The sequence below is a fragment of the Cebus imitator genome, unplaced genomic scaffold, assembly GCF_001604975.1.
Source record: "Cebus imitator isolate Cc_AM_T3 unplaced genomic scaffold, Cebus_imitator-1.0 Scaffold237, whole genome shotgun sequence".
In the NCBI taxonomy this organism is placed as follows: domain Eukaryota; kingdom Metazoa; phylum Chordata; class Mammalia; order Primates; family Cebidae; genus Cebus; species Cebus imitator.
In genome coordinates, this window is record NW_016107552.1 from 2,320,795 (window position 1) to 2,348,041 (window position 27,247).

Genomic DNA, 27,247 nt, shown 5'->3' on the forward strand with positions numbered 1-27,247 from the left:
TTTTTTTTTGAGACAGAGTCTCACTCTGTCATCCAGGTGGAGTACAGTGGCGCGATCTCGGCTCACTACAACCTCCATCTCCTGAGTTCAAGCCATTCTCCTGCCTCAGCATCCTGAGTAGCTGGGACTATGGTCACATGCCACTACGCCCAGCTAATTTCTGTATTTTTAGGAGAGACGGGGTTTCACCATGCTGGCCAGGCTGGTCTGGAACTCCTGACTTCAGGTGATTCACCCACCTCGGCTTCCCAAAGTGCTGGGATTACCGGCGTGAGCCACTGCGCCCGACCAGGGAAGGAGATTTTTTCAGCACTCACTACATTAGGCGCTGCATGGCCACTTCACATTCATCATCACTATAGCTCACAACAGCCCCGCAAGGAAGCAGTCGGCCCTCACCATCTCACAAATGAGAAAACTGCAGCCCAGGGAGAAGTGATTTGCCCAAGGTCAGACTTGTGCCCTAGTGAAGACTCCAAACCCATGCCCTTCCTGGGCACCCCAAGGACCTCTCTACACACAAGTCTCTGTTGCTGAGCTGAATAAATCCAGGCCTTCTCTCCCCTCACCCACCTCTTTTTCATTCAGCGTGAGGGCAATTGAGATTCCCATCACATATACATCGACTACAAACTGATGAATAGCATTACTTCTCTATGCGAAGCCATCTGCCTGCTTTAAATACCTGGGTAAAATGTTTGCTAGGATTTGTTAAGCTGCTAGATGAGTTGACTAGACATATTGAATGAAGTGGGGAGAGGAAAAATTCCAGTCTTTGGGCAGAGAGGTTAGAAACTGGATCTCTGGGTCTGGTTGAACAACTGAAGGAATTTAAAAATACTGCAACACAAACACCATGAGGAAAGCATTCTGTTTAAGAAACAGTGTCTTCTGGGCATGGTGGCTTACACCTGTAATCCCAGCTCTTTGGGAGGCCAAGGTGGGCAGATCATGAGGTCAGGAGTTCAAGACCAGCCTGGCCAACATGGTGAAACCCTGCCTCTACTAAAAGTGCGAAAATTAGCTGGGCGTGGTGGCGCATGCCTGTAATCCCAGCTACTCGGGAGGCTGAGGCAGGAGAATTGCTTGAACCTGGGAGGCGGAGGTTGCAGTGAGCTGAGATCACCCCACTGCACTCCAGCCTGGGCTACAGAGCAAGACTACATCTCAAATAACAATAATAATAATAAAGAAACAGTGTCTTTGGAAAGCTAATCTCAACACATTCCAGACCTTGACATCCCATCAGGGTACTTGGAAGAACCAACCCTCAACATTAAGGTTTTCCCTAAAGTGAATCACCCACAGCTCAAACTAGAGACAGCTCTCACATCAAACCAAATTGTTTAAATGGAAACATATTAAGAATGTCAGCCGGACACGGTGGCTCATGCCTGTAATCCCAGCACTATGGGAGGCTGAGGTGGGCATATCACTTGAGGTCAGGAGTTTGAGACCAGCCTGACCAACATGGAGAAACCCTGTCTCTAAAAACATAAAATTAGCTGGGCGTGGTGGCGCATGCCTGTAATCCCAGCTACTCGGGAGGCTGAGGCAGGAGAATCACTTGAACCTGGGAGGTGGAGGTTGTGGTGAGCCAAGATCACACCGTTGCACTCCAGCCTGGGCAACAAGTGTGAAACTCTGTCTCAAAAAAAAAAAAAAAAAAAAAAAAATGTCCGGTCAGGTCCACCAATGGTCTGTGCAGCTCAGAAGCCTGATGACAGTGGCCACAGGGGAGAACATCTTAAGTATGGTGGCTACTCTGGGTGCCCTTTAACACAAACTATTTGGGTATTTATTGAACATTCCATAATTTTCCTGACATTTTGCTGGAGACCATCACTGATCAATATATGAAAACTCTTCCTGGCCAGGCGCAGTGGCTTACACCTGTAATCCCGAACTTTGGGAGGCCGAGGCAAACAAATCAGTTGAGGCCAGGAGTTAGAGATCAGCCTGGGCAAATTGATGAGACCGCCATCTCTACAAAAAATACAAAAGTTAGCTGGGTATGGTGGTGTGCATCCATGAATCTCAGCTACTAGGGAGGCTGAGGTGGGAGAACTGCTTGAACCCGGGAGGCAGAGGTTGTATGAGCCAAGATCACACTGCTCACTGCACTCCTGCCTGGGCGACAGAGCGAGACTCTATCTCAAAAAAAAAAAAAAAAAAAAAAAAATCTTCCTGAATATTTATTTTTCCATCTTCTTCAAAGCAATAATAAATATTATTATTAGCAGTAAGATAATCGCAACTGCTTACTATAGAGTGTTTACCAGGTTGCCACAGACGATAGAATTCTGTTCCCTGGAATGTATATGTTGAAATCATAGCCTAATGTGACAGTATTAGGGGATGAGGCTTTGGGGAGGTAATAAGGTTGAGATCCAGTCATGAAAGTGGGGCCCCCATGATGAGATTCGTGCCCTTAGAAGAAGAGACACCAGAAAGTTGCTTCCTCTCTCTGCACCATGTAAGGATACAGAAAGAAGCTATTTGTCTGTCTGTAGGCCCGGAACGGAGCCCTCCACAGAATCCAGGCATTCTGGTACCCTGACCTCAGACTTCTAGCCTTCAGAACTGTAAGAAATAAATATCTGTTGTTGAAGCTACCAAGCTTACGGTATTTTGTCATGGCAGCCTGAGCTGATTAAGGCATGTTAGTTTACAACATGTAACATTTCTAGGAAGTAGCTGTTTTCAGTTTCAGATGAGGAAACTGAGGCCCAGACAGGTTAGTTAACTCGCCAGCATCACACAGCTAATAGGGAAGGAGGCAGGATCTGAACAAAGGTCTCTTTTAAGTCCACAGCTTCTTCCTGTAAGCCCTGTGGCGTACCCTCACCGCTGGCTGAGTAAAGCAGGCCTCCTTCTACTTGTCTTAAGTCTGTTTCTTTGAGGGTTCAAGAGTCCTAATTTTTTGTATTTTAGGATCTAAGGACTGCTTGAATCCTCCACCACTGAATAGACTTCAAAGGCTTCCATCCTGACTTCCTCTCTGGTGATGACGAATCTAGATCATACGCATGCTCCAAAGGGAGAAAGAAAACAGCAAAGCAGGATAAAACGTCCAATAAAGGCCCTCCCTGACCCCCGACTCATTGACACCCCCTCTTTTATTATATTCCAGCATCCCTCTGCTCCCCTAAACAGCACCACATCTGGCGCCTCCACGTCTGTCTCCCCACTGGACACTGGCTCCAGGAGGGCCACCTGGCTCTTGTTCGACTCTGGGTCCTGACATAGTATGGACTTGACACACGTGGCGTCCTAAGGGACTGAGGCAGACACATCAGCTCAGCGGTATCAGTGAATTGGCAGGGTGAGCCAGGGCTGCCTGACTCTGTAGCCGGTCTGCACCGCATGCACCCCTGGAAAGAAGCCCACCACCAGGAGTGCTCCCCCGTTCTCCGTGCAAAGGTCTCTAACCCAAATACCCACCTTGTCCACAGAAAGGACAAAGGGTGGGACACGTGGGCAGAATCCTCCTCTGTAGGAGGAAATGACCTGGACAGGGAGGGTGATCACGGCCTTATTCACCAGACCCCAGATACCCGAGCTGGTCCCTTTCTTCAAAGCCAGGAGGGCACTCTGGGAGAAACAAGGGAAGCCCAATTATAACCAAATGATCCCATTTTTCTGAGATACTGGTTTTATTTTCTCTTCTTTTCTCCTTTCCCCTTTTCCTGTACTTCCTACTTAGCCCTTTTTGAAATGCAAAATAGCCTCTCACATCCCCCTTACCCAACATTGCCTACAGAGCAAGTTCTTCCCTGTGCTCCTGAGAGCAGACAGTTGATTTGCAGATCAAAGTATGTCCCCAGGAAAGTCCCACCTGCCGGGGGCTACCGCTGGAGGGTAGGCCTAAGGCATGACCACTCGGCCACCTTTACAACTCACTCTTGCCCAGAAAGGTGCCAACTCAACTGTCCACTAGGTAACTGCCTGGTAGCTGGGAGACCCCCCACCACTTCCCACCTTACCTTACCGAAGTGTCTGCTTTTAGCTCCAAAGGTAAAGCGGCACATTTCAAGTAGGATGATTTGTGCCCTTCTCCCAAGCTAGGTTCAGAAATAAACTCACTTTTCTTGTACCAGATCTGGTTCTTGTTAACTGGACTCTACATGCAGCGGCCAGCAACTAACCCAATTTTCAGTTACATGATTAATGGTCAGGGCAGAGGGCATTTTAAAGAGATTGCTCTTTAATAAGTGGATTATTTTGCTAAAAAGAAAACACACACCGTGTGCGTGTGTGTACACACCCACACGAGCTTGGAAACCACCAATGTACTTCAAATCCTGGCAGAAACTGATCGGACACTGAAAGACTGAACCATGAGTTGTGAAAGAAAAAGAGCTTCAGCCCCCAAATCACTAAGCTAAAGGGAAAGTTCAAGCTTGGAACTGCTCAGGGCAAATCTGCCTCCCATTCTATTCAAAGTCATCCCTTGGCTCACTGAGATAGAGGCATATTCTCATTGCCTCCTTTGGAAAGGTTTATCAGAAACTCTAAAGAATACACCCATTTGTCTCTCACTTATCTGTGACCTGGAAGCCCCCTCCTTGCTTCACCTCGTCCCTGCCTCCCTGGACAAAACCAATGTACCACTTACATATATTGATTGATGTCTCCTATCTCCCTAAAATGTATAAAACCAAGCTGTGCCCCGACAACATTGGGCACATGGCATCAGGACTTCCTGAGGCTGTGTCACAGGCGCATGTCCTCAACCTTGGCAAAATAAACTTTCTAAACTAACAGGCCTGTCTCAAATTTGGGGGCTTCACAGAGTCTCGGCCATGGAGGAAGACTTTCCATCATCCTGTATTACTCCCACCCCACCAGAATATCCAGCTAACCAGAACACCCTCTGCCTGAACAACTGATTAAAATTTGGATCCTAAGATATTTAAGATTGACCCATTAGATTACATCAAAATCAAGAATTTCTCTTCATTAAAAGATACCACAGAGAAAATGTAATGGTCAACTCTAAAGTGAGAGAAAATAATGGCAACAGACATATCTAGCAAAGAGCTTATATCAAAGTAGCCCACAAACCACTAAGAAAAGTACACACAACCCAACAGAAAAATAAGCATACGCCTTGAACGGGTAAAAATCGATATCTAAATGGCTGATATGCTTTGAAAAGGTGAGCATCAGAAAAGCGCAAAATAGAGTAAAAAATAGTCCTCTTCCCTCAAGATAGCTAAAATGCCAATGATTGATCATAATACCAAGTGCTGGCCATGGCAGGAAGCCAGCGGGACTTTCATATTCTGTTGAAGGATGTGTAAATGTCTACAGGTACCTTGGAAATTTGTTTTGTTGTATCTGCTTAAAGCCAAAAACCATGTGTACTGTGATCCAGAGATAACATACTTCTAGTTGTGCACCCTACAGAAATGCATATATTCGCTGCTTTCCCATAAAATAATGTGGAAAAAAAGTGCTCACAGTGGCTCTATTCGTAACCCAAACCTAGACACAACCCACATAGCCATAAACAGCAATACGGATAAATTGTGGTAGTCACATACAACAGCACGAGCAATAAACCAATTATTAGGTTGGTGCAAAAGTAACTGAGGTTTTTGCCGTTACTTTAATGCCATTACTTTTGCCATTACTTTAATTGCTTAAAACACACACAATAATATCAATACAACTTGCATGCATAAATGGAGAAAAAAAAAAAAGGCAAGATATAAGGCCAGCACATGTGGATGGTGAGAATTTCTCTAAAGAGAAACATGGGAAGACAGAAAACAAAAGACTTGTTTGGAAGGAGACAGGTTATAATGCTGGCATTTGGTTCATCACCCTTTCTGCTAAATCCACCCAGTGCCTTTTGAGAACCGGCCTTACTGCAAGGCCAGTGGAGGGTGGGCAGGGTAAGGAGACTTTATCTTCGCCAGGACTACTCAGTGCTTGAGACACTGGTGCTAGGACAAGCTTGTCCCTTTTGGTCTGGGACTTTCTGGTTTTAAAATGGAAAGTCGTGTGTCCTGGGAAACTCAGACCTGCGTAAACAAGAATCTCAGACCTGCATAGATAAAAATGGCCCTGAATTGGAAAAATGGGGGTTCAAATTCCAGTTCACCCAAAATTGAGGAACATTCTACGATGCAACTGGCCTAAACTCTCCCAAAATGTCAGCTTCATAAAAAAAGAGACTGAGGAACTATGACACCATGAAAATAACGCAAGCAGTTTTATATTCCAAGTTGGATCTAAATTGGAAGATAAATTGCTATAAAGAACATTAGGGGCAACTGGCAAAATTTAAATAGAAGATAAAATCAGGGGTCAGATAATAATTATTTTAGCTTGGTAGGTCAAGAGTCAAAAATCAAGAATAGATGTGAATATTTATATAACCACCTTAAATGTAACCATTTAAAAACAAAAACATTCTTTTCTCACCAGCTATGATGAAATAAACAAACAAAAACAACCACAAAGAAATACGCAGTTGGCTGGACTTAGCTTTTGGGCCCTAGTTTGCCAACTCCTGGATTAGGAAATAAAGTGTTTTTATCAATATTAAATTTTGTGATTTTGATTAGGATACAGAGACGCCATGTCTTTAACTTGCTTTCAGATAATTCAGAAAATATAATTTAGAGAGGGAACCAGATTGCAAATGTGAAAAAATATTAAAAGTTGGTGAATCTGGGTGAAAAACTCACATGAGCCCTTTGAACTATCCTTGCAACTTCCGTGTAAGTTTTAAATACTTTCAAAATAATTTCTTTAAAATCCAAGTTCCACCCGCCTCTATGACTTTGAGCGATTTCCCTCTATGCAGAGCCACCTCCTATATAAAATGGGCATGGGCTAGGCATGTTGGCTTATGCCTGTAATCCCAGCACGTTACCAGGCTGAGGCTGAAGGATCGCTTGAGCCCAGGAGTTTCAGATCAGCCTGGGCAACATGGTGAAACTTCATCTCTACCAAAAAGAAAAGAAAAAAAAATTAACTGTTGATGGTGGCACATGCCGGTAGTGCCAGCTCCTTGGGAGGCTGAGGCAGGAGGATTGCTTGAGCCTGAAAAGTTGAGGCTGCAGTGAGTTATGATTGAGCCACTGTGTTCTGGCCTCAGTGACAGAGCAAGAAGACCCTGTCTCAAAACAAAACAAAAGAAAACAAGAAAGGGCATAATACTAGCTATCTCCTCTGGAGCCTGGCCACCACCGTCCAGTGTGTCCCCGCCGCTCATTCATTGAGCGCTTGCTGTATACAGCCACACTCCTACGCTCTGGTTCAAAACAGAAAAGGCTCCTGCTGCTGCAGAACTCACTGCACTCAAGTGCGTTGGGGGGATACAATCAAGTCATGATGTTGATGTATTTGGCACCATGACTGGGAGAGTGTAAGGAATCAATGTTCCCCGTCAATATCATTGTTGTAGGACAGTTATCATGACCTTACAGGCCCTCCATGGCTAAACCGTAACAGGTCCTTTTGGGGAGATACGCCTGCCTTCCTGCCTATGATGAAAGCAGCCTCTTCCCACTTCATTCATCAGAGCATTGAATGTATCAATATTTGTGGGGTGAAGAGGCCGGTGATAACCATGTTTTTACCCAATTACAATTCTATCTTTATCTTCTCCAACAGGAGGTTATGTTAATATTGAATCAATTCACTCCAACATAATCTTTTTTAAAAAAGTCTCGTCAAATAAAACATAGAGGGAAGCCACCTGCTCCATAGTTCCTGGCTGGGGAGAAATGTTCCCCAGGTGCCCACACATAAAAGATTCCCATCGGGGTCATCTTCCCAGTGCTTATTAATTATTTCCAGTGTCTCATGGAAGCATGGGTGACACACGGTGACAAATGTCCCAATTAAGGGCACTGAGCATGAATCCAGGGTTATTCAACTTCTGGGCACCAATAGAGAGCCTCAGGCTATTACCAAAGCACCACTGGGAGCTCCTGGTATATGAGCTGCACAAGGCCTTGTGGCCCCGTCTGAGAAAACCCTGGAGCTGAGCCAGAATCCCCAAGTGGAAGGACTTACAGGATCACTCAGGGTGTCCAGGAAGGATGTGGCTGGGTACAGTGTCTCAGGTCTGTAGTCCCAGCACTTTGGGAGGCCGAGGTGGGTGGATCACTTGAGCCCAGGAGTTCGAGACCAGCCTGGGCAACAGAGCGAAACCTTGCCTCTAACAAAAATACAGAAGAATTAGCCTGGTGTGGTGGTGCGTGCCTGTAGTCTGCTTGAGGCTGAGGCTGCAGGAGGCTGCGATTGCACCACTGCACTCCAGCCTGGGTGATGGAGCAAGACCTTGCCTCAAAACAAAACAAAACAAAAAGAAAAAGAAAGAAAGGATGTGACAGCCCCGAGACAGCAGAAGACCAACAGGAGGTACATTGGTGGTGTGGAGGTAGCGGGTGCTTGAGTCGGATTCCCTCAGTTCAAACCTGGGCTGAGATTTTTATGAATTACCTTGGAAACTTTGGCTAAGTTTTTCACTATGTTTACCGGTCGCAGTCCCTGCCTTTAAGGAGTGGGAAAGAAAATGATGGAAACAAAGGGATAATGACAGAAGAGTGACAAGTCCTAACCGAGGGGTGGGCCCAACAGATTGTGAGGAAGGAGAGGCAGCACTCTCACCCCGCCCGTGGAGGTCCCAGAGGGCTCCAAGGGAGGACACCCAAAGTCAAGTTCACAGAATGCTTAGATGCTTATCAGGCAAAGAGGATCCGGGAAGAAGCAAGAACCCAGCCGAGGGTGTCGCTTGGGCAAAGGTGAAGAGGTGAGAGCAGGTGGAGAGGCCACCAAGCTATTCTAAGCTTCGAGTGAGGGGTGACAGGAGGGTAGGCGCCTCCCTGTAGGTCAAGGTACGAAACCTGGACTTTAGGCTAAGGGCAATGGGAAACTACTGATGGATCTTGAACACACAAAGAACCAACTTTGCATTTAAATTCTAAGATTCTCTCTCCAAAGATCAAACGGCACAAAGATTGCTCGGACAAGACCAGAGGCCAGCCAACTTGAGAGAAATCCAAGCACAAGAGATTCAGGTGGACTGTAATATAGGCAGAGAGAAATGTGGGGGGTGCATTTCAGAGCCATGTAGAGGGTACAGCGACTTGATGGCAGCTTTGTTCTCAGCAGGAAGGGGTGAATACAGCCCCCAGCATGAATTAAGTAAATGTCTAAAGCGTTCAGTGCAAATCCTTCTCTATTTAACGGAAAGCAAATAATGTATTTCCTCTGTGGAAGAGACAAAGGTCAGAAGCATGAATCAAACAGGGGGAGGAGAAAAGCAACCACTGCCCTGGAGCAGACATCATCTCTACTTTCTCCTTGGAGGCAGGTGTTAGCAGCTGCTGCTCACAGATGTTATTTGTGCACAGCGATTATCTCAATTATATATCTTGGTTGTTGGAATTGCTTCTGTCTCCAGATTAGTTTGTTTCCAATGGAAACATTCCATGGGAATTAATTAGAAATTGACTCTGAAAAAAAAAAAACAGGTGTCATCAGATCAACCCCACACTTTATCTGCCTACCTGTTCCAAAAGGTCTTATAGCATCGTGTGCTCAGAAACTAAAATCTTCTAATAGCTGAGACCAGTGAGTGAAAGGAGAGAGTCAAGGAGGATGTTATAGTTTGAGATCTTTGTCTTAAGAGTTTTCAATGTAATAACTCCTTTCAAATCCATGGTCCAGTGTTCTTTATATCAGCCCAATCCGCTGGGATTATCATGCCCCTTATTAGGCAAGAAAGACTCTATGCAGGGCAGTTGGCTTGCCCCAGATCTGCAGCAAGATAAGTGGCACTGGCAGGCTTTGAATCCTAGATATGGCTTTCAGGAGTCTTCTGTGTTGTGTCAGGAGGGTCTGAAGCCTCAGGTGTTAACTGAGATGTATCCAAGGCTCCCAACAGAGGGAAACTGGGTGAAAAGAACCAAATGATTATTGTAGGGATCTAGACGTGGGGGCAATGGACGGAGGGGATACCTACCCATTTGGAGAGAAGATGCTGTGGTTAAGGGAAACGCTGATGCTGCGAGCAGGGCCTAATATGCTGCACATCAGGGCTCCTGTGATTTAGCTGCAGACTTGCCCCAATGCCCCCCCGTTTTTTGAGACAGGGTCTTGCTATGCTGCCCAGGCTGGCCTCAAACTCCTGGGCTCAAGCAATCCTCCTGTCTCGGTCTCCCAAAGTGCTAGGATTACAGGTGTGAGCCATTGCACCTGGAATCCTGCCAATTTTTATGAGTCCTTCTGGCCACACCTTTCTCTGCTCAATAGCTTTCTATGGCTCCCTATGGCTTTGGGATAAAACTGAAGCTCCTCAGCCAAGCTCACTAAATCATTCATGAACTGGCTCCAGCCTCCTTTTTTTTTTTTTTTTTTTTTAACAGAGTCTCACTCTGTCACTCAGGCTGGAGTGCAGTGGCGCCATCTCAGCTCACTGCAACCTCCGCCTCCTGGGTTCAAGTGATTCTTCTGCCTCAGCCTCCCGAGTAGCTGGGATTACAGGCACCCGCCGCCACATCAGGCTAATTTTTGTTTTTTTAGTAGAGACGAGGTTTCACCATGTTGGCCAGGCTGGGCTCGAACTCCTGACCTCAGGTGATCCACCCACCTCGGCCTCTCAAAGTGCTGGGATTACACGTGTGAGCCACCGCGCCCTGCCACGTGTTCAAGTTTCTGAAGGCTTCATTGGCTTTCCCTCCTCAGCCCCTGGGCCATCACATGATGATGTTGATGATGATGATGCTTCGATTTAGAAAAAGGGCTCAGAGAGGTCTCATCACTTGTCAAAGGTGACAAATTAGCAATTGCTGGATCCAGTTTTCTCTACTCAAAAATTAATTAATTTTTAAATAGGTGGAAATAGGATGTGTCACACTAATATAAGCCTCAGCGGCAATTTTCTCATCTGCAAAATAGACATGCTACCACTGAACTCCAAAGTGTGTTCTGAGGGACAAATAAGGCTTATGGTTCCCCAGAATCCCCTAATTGCACCATTGCACTCCAGCCTCGTGGCAAGACTTTGTCTCAAAAAAAAAAAAAAAAGGGAGGGAGGATCCTGAATTCCAACCAAGACTTGACTTTTTTTTAAATGACAGGGAAGGGGTAGAACCCAGAGGCTGTGATTTTAAAATGGTGCGTAACTTCTCTGATGGGCAGCCAAATTTGAGGATTCCCAAGACACCAAGAGAACAAAAGTCTGGTACATAGTAAGCGCCTGATAATAGAAGGTAATACAACCCATATTGGGCAAACCAAGTTGTAAGGGTATAGGACATGTATTGCTGTGTGCCCTTAGATAAATTACTCAACCTCTCAGAGACTGTCTCTTCATTAGTAAAATGGGTTAAAAATAAGAATATCTGCCTCTTAGGGTTATGGCAAGGATTTTCTGAAATAACACACTTAAATGTTGCTAATCAAACCTCATCTGCACGTCCCATCAATTCCAAATCGGCCCCAAGTTGGTCCCTTCTTGCCATCTCTATCAACAGTCTCCCAGCTCAGGTGACCATTTCTTCTGGCCCAGAAGGATGCATTAGCTTTCTAAGGATTTCCCCTCATGCCCTCCATAATCCGATCTCCATGCAGAAGAATGATCCTCTAAAACATGGATCAGATTCTGTCACATTTCGCTCACCATCTCCCAATGGCTTCTCACCACCCCTGGAATAAAATCCAAACATTCCAGGCCCTGTATGTTCTGGTCCCTGCCTGTTTCTCCTTCTCCGGGGTATTTTAACTGACCACCCAAGCTAAACAGGACGCCCCTGCAATTCTCTATTCTAGCACCCTGTTTATTTCCTTTCTCATTCAAATTAAGGTGTGGGATGATTCTATTTATTCGTATCACTGTTTGTCTTCTTTTCCATCAGATGTAAGTTCTGTGATGGTGGCTACCCCGGCTGTCTCACTATCCATGGTGCTTATATCTAGCACATTGCTTGACACACAGTAGGTGCTGCATAAATATTGAATGAATGAAATTGTTCAGCACCATGCTCAGCACTTAAGCAGCAGCCAGAAGGAAAGTTAGCTCCCTCTCCCTTCCTCCTCCTGTCGGCTTTCCCTACCTCTGTCCCTCGAGCCTTCAGGCAAAGGACAAATACAGTACATTGGAGAGGAGAGGCAGCACTGCCCAATGTCATCACTGCTTTATTTGATTAGCTCTGACTCCGGCATCCGGGACACGTGTGCTGGAAGCCAAAGCAACTGTACCCTGACCTCTGGTCCATGCGATCCCATCCTTATAACCATTTCCATGACAACAGCAATGAAAAGCCAAGGCTGTGGATTCCCTTTGATAGGAGCCGGATGCAGAGACCGGGAAGAAGGACTTTCAAAAGAATGAGACTCTTTGATTCGGCTCAAAGCGCCTTCATTAAATACCACTTTTTCCCAAGAACGTGCATTTTAACCCTGCAGAGGGAGAATTCTCATCAATACTTGAAAAAAAGAAAGAAAGAAAGAAAGAAAGAGAGAGAGAGAGAAAAAGAAAGAAAGAAAGAAGAAAGAAAGAAAGAAAGAAAGAAAGAAAGAAAGAAAGAAAGAAAGAAAGAAAGAAAGAAAGAGAGAGAGAGAGAAAGAAAGAGAAAGAAAGAAAGAGGGAAAAAGTAACAAAATCTCCGTGGTTTCTTTTCGGATACACCCACCTGTTGCGGGAGGGGAGGCTTGGGTGCTGTGGCACTGGGGACATTTTGATGGAAGATGGCAGGCATGTGGCCTTCTGCCAAGGGAGTTGCTTGAACTCAAAATTCCTGGCCCACCAGACAGCTCTTCTGCCTACGTGGAGGCAAGCCAGGTGGCTCAAGGTTCCCCACCCACCTGGTCAGCCAAGCAGGCAGGAAGATGCAAGGTGAGTCAAAAGCATCTCCCCATTCTGCACTTAGAATCACAAGCTTTGTATTCAAATCCCGACTCTACCACTTACTTGCTGTGCTGCATTGGGCATACCACTTGCCACCTCTGAACAACATTTTCCCATCTGTAAAATGGGCACAATCCCACCTCCCCTTCCCTAGGGGCATCATGAGGATTAAGTGGAGTGGTGTGTTCAAGCACAGGAGATTCTGGCTTCCTGACATGGCCATGATGAGGACAGAAGAACCAACCATCCTGGCTTGCCCAGGACCTAGGACTTCCAGCGCTAAAACTAAGAAAGTCCAAGACCAAGACAGGATGCTGGGTCACCCTAGAAGAGAATGATTTGATGACGGAGATGGCTAAGAGTTGTAGAATTTTCCAGATGGAAGAGCCCTCCCAGTGTCTTCTGGTTTGACCATTTTACTTCTGCCGTATTCTTTCCAATAGCACGTAAACTTGGTCTATTCATGAGAAAACCATAAACCTAGATTAAAGGATACCCTATAGGATACCTGTCCAGTGCTCCTCAAAACTGCCAGGGTCATGAAAAGCAAGGTAAGCCTGAGAAACTGTCTGGTCTCAGGCATGACAACAAAATACGGCGTGGGGCCCTGGGCTGGATCCTGGGAGAGACTGCTGAAATCCAAAGCAAGTCTGAATTTAGGTTTTTGTTCTGTTTTGGCTTGGTTGAGGTCTTCTAGTTAAGTGCATAAGCTCTAACTGAAATGTTTTGTTTTACAGACAGAAACTGACAGCAGAGACTGGAAGCAGCAGAAGCTCTGGGATCTCTGTTTCCAACACTTGGCGCTATAGAGTCTCCTCTTTTGCTGCCCTCCTGGGGACCTGCTTGTCATCCTGGGCTTTGTCTCCAGAAGGAAAAAGAAGAGCACTGGGTTTGGAGTCGGGAAACATGGGTTTCAGGCCTGGTTCACCCTGACTGGAGGAAGAGACGGTAATCCTCCAAGAAGGGAGATGGTGGTGAAGGCATCCGGGCTCAGCAAGAATGACTCATCCAGGGGAGGTAACATCAATTGCATGGGCACGACACTCCCAGCAGCGCTCTGAGCCTCCCCAGGTGTCTTCAGCTCCCCATGAGGACTGGTAGAAAATCCTGAGTCCCTGCTATGTCATTCAGCTTTGGGACCTCTCTCCCCAAGGCTTGCACCACCCTGTGGGATCCATTCACATTTCTCAACACTGGCTGCCCTGGGCCACACTGTCTGCCTCCAGAACAGCCCCCACTCTCATCACATCTCCTGAGGTGCTCTGCTCTGGCCTCACCTCTCTACCACCCTCAGACCTGCCACTCCTCCCGTCCTCCTTTGAGGCAGCTAGGGATGGTAGAGCCTGAAGAGCTGGGTTCAAATCCTGGTTCTGCAGCTTTCAAGCTGTGTGGCACTGGGTGGGTCATCTCACCTCTCTGCCACCCGACCACCTCCACTTGTGAAATGAAGTTGATGATCCTCACCTCACTCAACTCTCCTGAGAACACCCTGCAGCACCATGTACAGAGACACAGAGGACCCAGGACCTAGTGAGGGCTCCAGCTGGTAGCAGCCAGTGGTCAACATCATGTCTTGATCAATACATTAGCACACCAATAGGCAGTCAAACTGCCAAAGTTTGTGTAACCGTTGCTGTTGTTAAGCATTGGTTTTGCACAACTGGCACTAATGGCACTATTGCTATTTGGCTTACACCTAGTCTTAGCAGTCACACCACACACACACACACACACACACACACACACACACACACACACACACACCAGGCACACTGCACTCAGCCATTGTGGCCAGTGCTGATCTGCCCAAGCCCTCCAGGCAGACAAATTCTGCCTCGTCCCTGAAGAAGGGAACAGGACTCCTTCTTAGACCCCTCCTCCTCACCTACACTCCACATGATCTCTGCAGTCCCGAAATGTCCCCCACCTCCCTGCAGGTCTGTGAAAGTCGGAGGTTGGCACTATGATTCTGCTCATACCTGGAAGGAGGAGCCATTCTCTCCAGGTCATTGCATCCTTTCCAGCCTGATTCTCGAGACACCCACCTGGCTGTGCACTTTCTCCAGCTCCTCCTTGCTGACTGATGTCTTGCCATCCTCCATGGTGCCCAGAAGGAGCTGCACGTCTGACAACAGTGCATGTGTCCTCTTGAGGTCTCTCCGAAGTCGCTTCTCCACGTCAAAGTCCCGATGGCCAATCTGAAAGCCAAAGGAAGACCCATGAGATTACGTGGTGAAGCAGTGGCCAGGGTCTAAGTTTTCCAGAACCAGGCTCCCTGGTTCAAATCTTGCCTCTACCACTCACACTGTGTGACCTTGGATGAGACCATTCTCCTCCATGAGCCTCAGTCTCCTCAACTGAGAAATGGGATTGGCACCAACCACACTGGGCTTCTGTGAAAATTAAATACAGGCCTAATCTAATGCTTGACACAGAATAAATGTACAGGAAATATGACTTGCTGTCTTTACCGCTGTCACAACCTGTATGGATCCAAAGCCACTCTGTCATCCCGTCTTTTGCACAGAAGTCATCAGTATGACCCTACCTCATCTTGTAAGAGCCTCATGTGCCAGGTGAATCCCTCTGCTGCTGGCCAGGTTCTGCTGATAGAAGTCAGGAGAGCCCAGGGGTGGGCAGTGACTGGACACAGCCTATAGACCTATAGACTTCTAGGGAGTTATTAATGTTATTGATCTGGTGTTGTTTGTGAGTTTATGAAAATTCACTGAGCTGTACACACGGGATACAGAGTTCTCTGCATGTGTGTTACACCTTGGTAAACTGTAGATGTGCCCCTTTTGATGATCTAAGTCATCTTTTCTGTTCTTTGGCCCTGTTTGCCAGTTTAAGGACAAGCAAATGAGATCATCTTCTGCAGAAGAAGCTTACCCAGAGGTGAGCACATTCCTTCCTCCAGAATGTTGAATTTGCAGGGGACAGTTGTCAAGGGAGTCCCTTGATAAAAGAAGACACTTTCTGGACTGGGCAATAGGAGTGTGACCTTAGACTCCTTGACAGCTTTCAACGGCCAAAAAGTACAGCTGAGCCAAAGCAGAAGAGGTGCGGAATTACACCAGGGCCCTACCTGAAATTCCGACAGCCGGTGACCTCTCTGGAAATAGCACTGACTTAAAAGACAACGTGTTAACATCCCTGAAAGAAACTAATGACTCTTTTCTTGGACTCTTCAGGAGACCATAGGATACAACATGGGCCTGTTCATCAGCTGGGGAGTTTAAAAAAAAAAAACAGGGTGTAGGTGCCTCAACACTGGGATTTGGTTTTCACAAACCTGGAAATCTGTGTCTGCACATCAAATGCTAACTATTTCCTGGGATGCTCAGAAAGTTCTGGAATATTCTAGAAAAAACACATGGGGTTGAGAATGAGAAAATTTAGGCTTTAAACCCTGGCTCACCATTTGCTGATGAGGGAACAGTAGCTGAGTCACACCACATCTCTGAACCTGAGTTTTTTCATCCACAAAAAGAGAGGTTTTTTTTAAAAAAAACCCCTGTCCTCCATGTTGAGATAAGGCAAGGATCAGATGCGATCATGGATTCCAAAGCACTTTGTATGCTGCTGAGTGCTTTGCAAATATAAAAGATTAGGAGTATTGTCTGGTGACCTAGAATGTGTTCCTCTAGATTTTATATTTCTATTTATCTACTGCTGGTTTTGAATTCTTTGAAAAACTAGTTAGTTCTCAGAATATAGCCTTCGTTTCTGAAATGTATTGTTTTGTTAAGTTTAAAATGCTGTTCTATTATAAACACACACACACACAACCTCACCTGCTGAACTGAGTTGAGGGCTAGGCATCCTGCCAGGCTCTTTGTCACATGTTACTGCATTTAGCGCCTGTGACAATCTCCTTAAAATAGACCTTATTATTATTGCCTTTATAAATGTAGTAATAGCGTACATTTATAGACACTTTCTAAGTGTCATATACTATTCTAAACACTTTATAGCTAGCAATGCACTTCGTCATCATGATGAATCAATGAGGCGTATAGTATTATGATTCCCATTTTACAGATAATGAAACTGAAGTTCGCAAAGATGAAGTAATTTGCCTGAGATCACACAGCTAGCAAGTGGCAGAGTTGGAACATGAATCCAGCTTTCCTGGCTGCAAAGTGGTAATTTTTGTAAAATATACCATTAGATAGGTGTGTTTTAGACTTTAATTCTGAAAAAAATATATATTATGGGGGCACAGAGGAGCATTATCCAGCTCAGGCTGGGATGGAATTGGGAAGTAGGAGGTAGCTACTCCTAGCTAGGGGGGGTGGACAAAGGGCATTTTAGGCAGAAGGTGCTTAATGAGCAAAGGCAGAGAGGCGAGAAACAATCTGGGCTGTGCACTTCTGAGTGGTTGCCGTGAGGGTATAAAACCCTGGAGTGGGAGCAGGTTGCAAAGTGAAAGAGGTTACCCAGGGCTCTTACGTGTGTACTGTCACAGGGAAATGGAGGAACAACAGCGTCATACTGCTACGAAGTGGCTGTGCAGAGATCTGAATCCAGGCAGCTCAGCAGTAGGATGTAAGTCTCTAACCATTGAACCACAGTGCTAGTGGAGCTGCTTCCTGAGCTCTGATTTACTGACCCTAGAACCCAGATTCTTACCATGACTACACTTAGGCAATGGGCTTTGCACATTTCTTTCTTTTCTTCTCTCTTTCTTTCTCTTTCTTTCCTTCTTTCTTTTCTTCTCTCTTTCTCTCTTTCTTTCTTTCTTTCTTTCTTTCTTTCTTTCTTTCTTTCTTTCTTTCATCTGACAGAGTCTTGCTCTGTCGCCCAGGCTAGAGTGCAGTGGCACGATCTGGGCTCACTGCAACCTCCACCACGCAGGTTCAAGCGTTTCTCCTGCCTCAGGCTCCTGAGTAGCTGGGAGAACAGGCACCCACCACCATGTCTGGCTGATTTTTGTATTTTTAGTAGAGACAGGGTTTCACCATCTTGGCCAGGCTGGTCTCAAACTCCTGACCTCATGATCCACCTGCCTCAGCCTGCCAAAGTGCTGGGATTACAGGTGTGAGCCACCATGCCCAGCGTACACATTTCTTATACTTGTGTCTGTTTTTGTTTTGCATATATCCTAAAGTGCCTTTAATTTTCCTGTGGGGCGAGTTAGCATCAGAGGCATTCCCTGATATTGACACTGACCATGCAGTAGAGATGGCTCAGACTGTGCGGCCTTCACTGCCTGAAAGCCCCTGAAAATGCTGGCACTAACTCCTTTCCAGAGGGAGCACTGCAAACAAAATTCACGAGAAACTCTCAGACCAGTCATCCTCCCATTAATAATAAATTGCTACAAGAGAGGAGAGCAAAAAATACCAGTCATTCGGTTAATGGGAAATAAATGTCATTCTGTGAGTTTCCATTTTGTAGCACAAAGATTCAAACTTTGATAAAGATGGTGAATACTTAACTAATACATCTAAATGATGTTCAGTGTTGTGAGAAACTATATTCCAACTTGAGTTGGTTCACCATTTATCATAAAGGCAAATTGTTTGGGGAGGTTGTTAAATGTCCATTACCAAAGGAATCTCCAAGCACTATTAAAATATGATCTAGGAGTCCTGTTAGGGATAATCAAACCACTTTACAGATGGGGAAATTGAGGCTTGGGGAGAGAATGTGTGTTGTTGAGGGTTTCGCAAATTAATGGCAGAACTGGGCTGCTTGAGAACACTATGCAAAAAAGATGATCCACAAAATTATGGTTCCAGCTAAGCGAACCTTTTCACTTTTCAGCAAAATCATGATAGGTTTTTTAAATGACATTCAGATAATACAGACCTCATTTAAAATCCGCCTCGGGTACTAACTTGCTATGCAATCCTGGGCAAGTTGCTTTACTTTTCCAAGCCTCACTTCTTTCATTTATATAAAGGAAATAATATCTATCCCACATTACTGTGAAAATTAATGTCAGTAAAAATTATGATTAAGCATATATCTTAAAATTTCTGAGTAACCACCGAAAGAACAGAAATAGAGTTTGTAGCTTCCAAAACAATAGTTCAAAAGGTGTCATAGAAAGTATTAGTCTATCCAAAAGCAGGAAAGGGATAGAGGGAAAGCAATGTAAAGGAACAAAAACTAACAAAACGCAAAGTAAGATGATACAAAATAGTTTCAAATATAGGAGTCATTATAACAAGCTAATGAAATAACACAAGGAAAAAAACAAGAAGTAGAAAGTATAACATTTTTTCTTTGAATTTGTTGAGATCTTTGTTGACCCAATTCATGGTCAAGACTCAAAACTATTCTTACTTTCAAATGATAAGATTGTCAAGGCAGAAAATCCAAGAAAGCCTACAGATGATATAAAAGATAATAAGCGTTTAGGAAGTTTGCTAGATACAAGATCAATGCGTGATAATCGATGGTATTCTCATATGCCAAAATAATTTGTTGAAATATAGATAGAATACAGAAAAATGTTCTATTCATAATAGCCATAGAAATGATGCTTCCTGAAAATAAATCTAAAAAAAAGTCCAAGACCTGTATAGATAAAAATAATAAAATATTATTGAAAGCCACACATAAATGGAGAGAACTTATGCAATCATATAATCGTTTAATATTTAAAAAGTCAGTTGTTCCCAACTAACTAGTAAATCAATGCATATTACATCAGGTTTTGTAATAGAATCTAAATAAGAAGATTAAAGGATCAAGAAAACAGGCAATTTTAAAGATAGGCAAGGTAAGCTGTCCTACAAGTTAGCAAAACCCAGCCTTGAAGACCATATGGTGGAGAGACAGACAAAAAACCCAACGAGCCACAATGAGGCATTCATAAACACACCCAGGCATACATGGTAATTGTAGAAGAAAATGTATGAAATGAAACGAAGTTCATCCATATTGAGGAAGACCGATTCCCACCTCACACTATGAACCGCAATAAAATCTAGATGGATTAAAGACCTGAAAATGTCAAAAGCAATACTTTAGAACTTTTAAGACACACGATGACATTTCTGTGAACTCAGTTAAAGAACAGTATCTTAAGATACAAAAGCACAAACCATGAAACATGCTTGATTAACATGACTACATTAAAAACACTTTTATTAAGCTAAGGATATAATAAATAAAGTGAAACGATTATCCATAGTGTAGGAGATATTTGCAAAATACATAACCGAAAATGGATTCACATCTTGTAAAGATCATGAACGATCAATAGAGAAAAAGGAGACAAAATTCTATGAACAGGCAATTCACATAAGAAAAAGCCACAATCAGCATGTGAAAAATGCACAGCATCCCTAGTAATGACGGCCATGCAGTACCATTTAGCACCTGATGCCTGCAAAAAATGTTTAAAAATGTCTGACAGTGCCCCATGTCGGTGGGGACGTGAAGAAGTAAAATCTCAGACACGGCTGGTGACGGTAGAAACTGCTGCCATCACTTTGGGGAACAATCTGAGCGATATTTAATAATTCCCAAATTGTACATTCCCAGGAGCCTGCAATTCCTCTTCTAGCTACATACCCTGGAGAGACACTTGCCCGTGTGCACAGCGAGACAGACGGGAGACTAAGCATTGCAGTTTCAGGTTTTAGGGTGGAAGTAACTAACTACCCATCGATAGAAGAATGGGATTTTTTAAAATGAATACTGCGCAGCAGTTAAATGAATTAATTAGAACTGCATGTACCATTACGGACTAATCTCAAAAACGCAATATAGAAGGGGCAAAGTAAAATGCAGAATCATGCACGCTGCATATGGCTAAAGCTGAAGCATACATTCAGGGGAATTATACACTTCAACTTCCAGGTGATGGTTTCACCTGGGGAGGGAGGAAAGAAAGAGGAAAGCAGAGCCAGGAGTGAGATTAAGAAGGGACATAAAGAGGCCACCAACCGTTCTTAAAATGTTTTGTTTCCTTAAAAACATCTGAATAAGAAACAGCAACATGTTAATTTATGTGAACCCTGAGTGCTGGGTGCATAAAAGACCAATTATATTATTTGTTCTGCTTTTCCATGGGTTTGGCAAAGGTCATAACAAAAACACTTAAAATCATCAAACGTACTAATTTATTAAAAGGCTCCAGCTTGGTGACTGACACAAAAGCTGGCTTTTTGTTCATCTCAACTTACCTTCTCTCTACATGTAAACTTTATTTTTCTAATATGTATAAAAACCTTCCTTTATGGATTATCTATTCTGTTTTCTCAAATTGTGCTGAATAGAATGCAACCTTCTCCCAGTGATTCCCCACTATCATTCTAGAATCCGGTACTGGGCTGTGCTCTCTAGCACTGAGGCTGAAGGAAAGCCACCTCCACGCTTCTGAATTCAATGGTGCCAATTGCTCGTCTGGAAAATTAGAGAACCCAGAGAAGAAGGAAGATTATATTGATTCCCTCAGTTTCCAGCCCTTATCTTGCTGCTGTGGTGTCCCTGCTGTGGAATTCACTCATTCAATCAATTTGTTTTAAAATACATAATAAGCACCTATTTTGTCCAAGGCATGGCTGTCCAAGAGGATCACCTGAAGTGGATCCACATCGTTTTGTGAATAAAGCTAACGAATTTGGGGAACGATATTGATACAAGACCATTACTGATTAATAGACATCAGGCCCACATTAAGCAAACACGTGAAAATACACTCCTTTGATACTTTAAAAGAAATCATAGAAGCCACAGACATTTCTCTCCAGTGTTGGGATTTCATGTGGAAGCCACACAGGAAGGGGTTAGAATATCTGGGAGATGCAAGAGCCATTCCTTGCAACTCCGAAATCGGAAGCTGGCTCTGAGCTCTGCTGGCTACATCCGTACAGCGACAGTTCTCAGGAGTGAGGGAGGTTGATTTTTTTCCCCAAAGGACACTGGGCAATGTCTATAGACATTTCTGGCCGTCATAACCGAGGTGTGTGCTACTGGGATGCAGTGGGTAAAGGTCAGGGTTGCTGTACGATACCCCGCAACGCACAGGACAGCCCTCTACCATAAGGAACAATCCAGCTCCAAATGTTCATAGTGGTGTGAGGACCCAGGTGTGCACTGATGGGCGCTTGTGAACCCTGGTGTACAGTGATAGCCACATGCCACAAGGCTCCAGTCAGAAGCTTAGAGCGGTTAACTAGCTCACTGAAAGCCATGTAGACAGAGGTGGGCCCTCTGGGGCTTTCAGCTACATTTGCCCGACTCCAAGGCTGACAGCTCCTAGCAAAAGTCATGTTCTCAGGGCAGTCATGAATGTAGTGGCCATTCACATACATCCCCCTAAAGGAAGAACTGTCCACATTCTGACCCTCAACAGCTGCTGAAGGCAAAGACAACCTCATCCATCGCTCCTGGCTGGGTCCACTCTGTTTATTCTCCATGGGTTCTTACAAAACCCTGCTGTTTGCAGGCACCTGATGCTCTCCTGTGAAGAGCCGGTAAATATGGTGGGAACAGAGCTGATGGTGGAGAGGGTATACCTCAAGCTATTTTTCCACCAGTCCATCCCTCGAGTAGGTCCCTGAGACAGGGAGCATGTCCCTCTGAATGTCTGCTATTTGTTTCTCCCTTACCTGGTCACAGAGGGTTCCAATCAAGCCTTCCAAATCTTGCTTCTCATGGAGGACCATCTGCTTCTCTTCATATTCTTGCTCCAGCTGCATTTCTAGCTGACGGAGCTGTGGATGCATACACAGGGTAAATGACCTCCATCTGGACAAATCCCGCAAGACAAGAACCCTCCGGAGGAGGAGGGATGTGAAGCTTGGGGCTTTGTTCCATGAGGCTGCCCTAGTGATTGGGAGGTGGTGCCTCTGTGGGAGAACCCAAGAACCTCAAAGCTTAGGAGCTGGACAACAGTAGGGAGGGCTGGTCAATGATGGGAAACCCCATGCCATTGACTATGTAACCCCTCCCCCAGCTCCCCAATAGAATAGATGTGCCCTTTCTGTAGCCATGGCCACTGCTTGAATATTTGCAAGTCTTTGAACTCTGATTTTTTTTTTTTTTTAGACAGTTTCACACTGTCACCTGGGCTGGAGTGCAATCTTGCAATCTCGGCTCACTAAAACCTCCAACTCCCAAGTTCAAGTGATTCTCCTGCCTCAGCCTCTGGAGTAACTGGGATTACAGGTGCCTGCCCCCAGGTCTGGCTAATTTTTTGTATTTTTAGTAGAGACAGGGTTTTACTATGTTGGCTAGTCTGCTCTTGAACTCCTGAGCTCATGATCTGCCCCTCTCGGCCTCCCAAAGTGCTGGGATTACAGCATGAGCCACCGCGCCTGGCACACTCTGATTTTTGAAGGCTCTTCACAATATTATAACCAACATATCAAGATGCATCCCCCTCCTTTATTAAATACACCATGATGCAGTTAAAAAAATGCGTTTGAGATTATTTGGTGTTATAAACTATATGTGTCCCTCCAGAATTCATATGGTGAAGTCCTAACCCTCAATGCCGTGGTATCTGGAGGTGGGGCCTTAGGGAGGTAATTATGTTTAGATGAGGCCATGAAGGTGAAGCTTTCATGGTGGGATGAGCGCCTTCCTAAGAAGAGACACCACAGAGCTGTCTTCCTCTCTGTCTCTCTCTGCCGTGTGAGTGTGCAAACAGCAGGTGGTAGTCTGCAGGACAGGAAGAGAGCCCTCACCAAACACTGAATCTGCCAGCACCTTGATCTCAGACATCCCAGCCTCCGGAACTGTGATAAATAAATGTTTGCTGTTTAAGCCACCTAGACAATGGTATTCTGCTACAGCAGCCTGAACTAAGACATCTGACTCTAAGCAACTCGTTTAACTTGCAACTGGCTCTGATTTCTCAGCAATTACCCAGCAAACACAGGCATTTTCCACTAGAGCAAACATCCCACTCTGGCTGTGCTTTGCAGACCACCCCCCATCAGCCTCTCTTATATGCTCATCCCCTCCATCCTCCATTTCCACCTCACGCCATCAGAGATCCTATTTCACGGGTGGGCAAACTAAGTCCCAGGGAGGATCCGAAGTGCATACTCTGAAATTAGTTGCTGTTTAGAGGAGCTAGTGTCCTGTCTCCTGACCCCAGCTCTTTCTGCCACCCCAGACAGCCCCAGCATTCTCACCCAGGTCACTAACTATTGATTTCCTGCCAATGTGAGAGAAAGACTGCACAGAGCAGTCACCAGAATGAGAAGTCAATATCAGTGTTTGTCATGAGGAGAAAAATACCTTTCTCTGACTTCACTGTCTCCTTTTATAAATCTATCCAGAGAAAAGCCTCAGGAGAGTCTAGGTCACATCTCCAACTCATTGGAGCCCTGGCTCAGGGCACACACCATACTTTGAGACATTCTTAGAATAAACCAGAAATGTGTGCGACCTTCACCTGAAGGAACATAGGCAGGGACTGGGAGCTTCCATCTCCTAACTCACGGAGGGGGAACAAAGTACAGATTGATGGTCACTTCTACAGAAAGCAAGCTCATTTCAAACATTTTGTTTAGGACTGAGAGAAATACAAGGCACTCTGTTTATATCTGTTTCTAGAATAAAGACTGGAAAAGCTAAAACTCGTCTTCAAAACTATACAAAATAATAAAAACTACATATCAAGCAAGGTAAAGATGAGTGTATTCCGTACACAGGTATGATTCTCAGGGGATGAGAAGGGAGGGAAGGTCGTTATAGAGGACACATGAGAACTTGTTCAACGAGGCTAAACCCGAAGCTTTCCAGCAATTCTACTCTGAAAATCTGACATTCATATCCATCAGTATGTCTCTGAGAATGTTTACCTCAGCCGGGCACAGTGGCTCACACCTGTAATCCCAGTCCTTTGGGAGGCAGAGGTGGACAGATCACCTGAGGTCAGGAGTTCGAGACCAGCCTGGCCAACATGGTGAAATTCCCTCCATCTCTACTAAAAATACAAAAATTAGCTGGGCATGGTGGCGCATGCCTATAATCCCAGCTACTCAGGAGGCTGAGGCAGGAGAATGGCTTGAACCCAAGGGGTGGAGGTTGCAGTGAGCTGAGATAGTGCCAATGCACTCCAGCCTGGGCAACAAGAGCAAAACTCCATCTCAGAAAAAAAAAAAAAAGAATGTTTATCTCAGCATTGGTTATAAGGGCAGAAAACTGGAAACAATCTGAATGTCCAATGATAGGGGATTTGTTGTCTAAATTAGAGGACATGCTTTGGGTGAAAAACTGTCAAGCTATTAAACATGTAAGTTAGATCCGTATTTACAGACACAAAAAGAGGCCATGACAAGCTGCAGCATGGAGCCAACAGGCTTCCGAACCGCACGGCCTCAGTTAGTGAAAATGAGTATCTCCGCAAATCCACATGTGTAGACAGTGAAAGAGATCTATAAAAGAACACTTAGTAATACTGATGGCTTCTAGGTGATAACATGTCAAGGGGTTATGGCTTTCTTACACACTGTTTGGAATGGTTACAAAGATCTTGGATAAAACATTAAGAAATGGTTTGACTGGTAAGGAAAATAGTAAGAAAGAATTGATTCTATTATTGAAATTTAGAAGTCCTTAGCCTCAGTCACATGGCATTATGAAGACTTACTAGAAATCTCTGAGCGCTGGGTGCAGTGGCTCACACCTATAGTCCCAGCACTTTGGGAGGCCAAGGCAGGTGGATCACGAGGTCAGGAGTTCAAGACCAGCCTGGGCTATATGGTGAAACCCTGTCCCTATTAAAAATACAAAAATTAGCTGGGCGTGGTGGCACGTGCCTGTAGTCCCAGCTACTCAGGAGGCTAAGACAGGAGAATTGCTTGAACCTGAGAAGCAGAGGTTGCAGTGAGCAGAGATTGTGCCACTGCACTCCAGCTCTAGGTGATAGAGTGACACTCTGTCTCAAAATAAATAAATAAATAAATAAATAAAATCTCTGAGTCATTATGCTGGAGCTTCCAGGAGCTTCCAGAAGCTTCCAAAGGCTTCTGGAAGTTCCAAGATCATATTTAAGATGGGCATTTCCGCTCCTACACCCTTGAAGGCACCTCGAAGCTAAGGTCTCAGGTGGTTGCAGAGAGCTTGTCCCCAGATCCCAGACCCTGCCCTCTTCACTCTAAAGAAGAGAGCATCCATACCAGACCTGCCAGGACCCAAGGGCATAGCTGTGTTCACTGCTCACATACCCGCTTCTGGCAGGACTGACGGACATCCTCCAGTTCCTCCTCCTGGTCCTCACGGTCCTTCTGGTGCATCTGCTTCATTCGCTCGATCTCCAGCTCGAAACGCTGGCGGAGCTGAAGGGACAGCAAGGATGGCATGTGAGGACAGCCCACTCTAACCCTCCAAGCCCTCCATGTCATCCTTGGCATTGCAATTGCATTTTTCATGTTTGGAATGCACAAATGAGAGTCAGGTTATTTCCCTAGGCATCCTGGAAGATCACAAATGGGGGGTAAATAGATTAAATATTGCCTCTACCCATTCTTGTGCTTGTAATAGACATCACTTATTAATCACACTCTCCCACTGAGTTCAGACAGCCTCAGAATCCTTCTCAACACACTAACATGAAACACATTCCTCATTCCTGGAGCAGGCATCAGCGATGGTTTTCTGGGTGGGTGGATGGATAGATAAATGGTAGGACAAAAGTTTATGAAGACATGAAAGCCTGGAAAAGAAGACGACTTGCCCAAAACGTTCTTACACATTTCACTTTACCTCTAGATCAGTCCCCTTTCTCTGCAGAAAACAACCGTCTTAGAATGTAGCATTCTACTATGAGAATTAAATGAGATCATATAAAGCACCTAGCACAGTACCTGATACATAGATATTACTTTCTCTTTCCCCATTATTTCGAAAAAAGAAAAGACTATCCCCTCCCTCCCAGGGAACCTGACATAATTAAGAGCTGTGATCCCATGAATGAGCTGGGTCTTTTAAACAAGAACCTCCAAAACACAAGCAACAGGCACAGAGCCGTGCATAACACTGTGTGAAGTCATATAAAAGGTTCTAGAGTTGAAGGCAAAAAAGTCATGAGATCTAGGTCGAGTTCAAGACTTCATTTTCCTGATCTGCATAATTGACAGACTGGCCCAAGCCCTGGCTTCCCAAGCTGTGTGGCACATTAGAATTACAAATGCATTTTTAAAACATTTGAACTGCAGGGCTTCACCCTAGAACTACTGGATTAGAATCCTCAGAGTACGGGGCCCAAGAATCTATGCTTTGAAGTTTTCATTTATCTATCTGTACTCTTTAATGCTACTGGCCCATGAAAAAGCATTTGGAACTCAATAGTGTAGACGGGTGATACAGTTTGGTCTGTGTCCCCACCTACATCTCATTTTGAATTGTAATTCCCATAATCCCTGCATGTCAAGGAAAGGACCTGATGGG

The 27,247-nt window shown here is 44.9% G+C and overlaps 1 protein-coding gene across 3 annotated transcripts in view; it reads right to left on the minus strand.

Annotated features, from left to right (window-relative positions):
• Nucleotides 1–27,247, minus strand: part of MYO18B (myosin XVIIIB) — a 285,741-nt gene that overhangs the window by 94,878 nt on the left and 163,616 nt on the right. For all 3 annotated transcript variants that reach the window (XM_017498142.2, XM_017498140.2, XM_017498145.2), the window contains 3 exons: nucleotides 26,026–26,136; nucleotides 22,453–22,557; nucleotides 14,923–15,075 (listed from right to left, as the gene is read on the minus strand). In XM_017498142.2, the coding sequence (XP_017353631.1) occupies nucleotides 14,923–15,075; nucleotides 22,453–22,557; nucleotides 26,026–26,136 (369 nt within the window). The remainder of the gene's footprint in view (nucleotides 1–14,922; nucleotides 15,076–22,452; nucleotides 22,558–26,025; nucleotides 26,137–27,247) is intronic.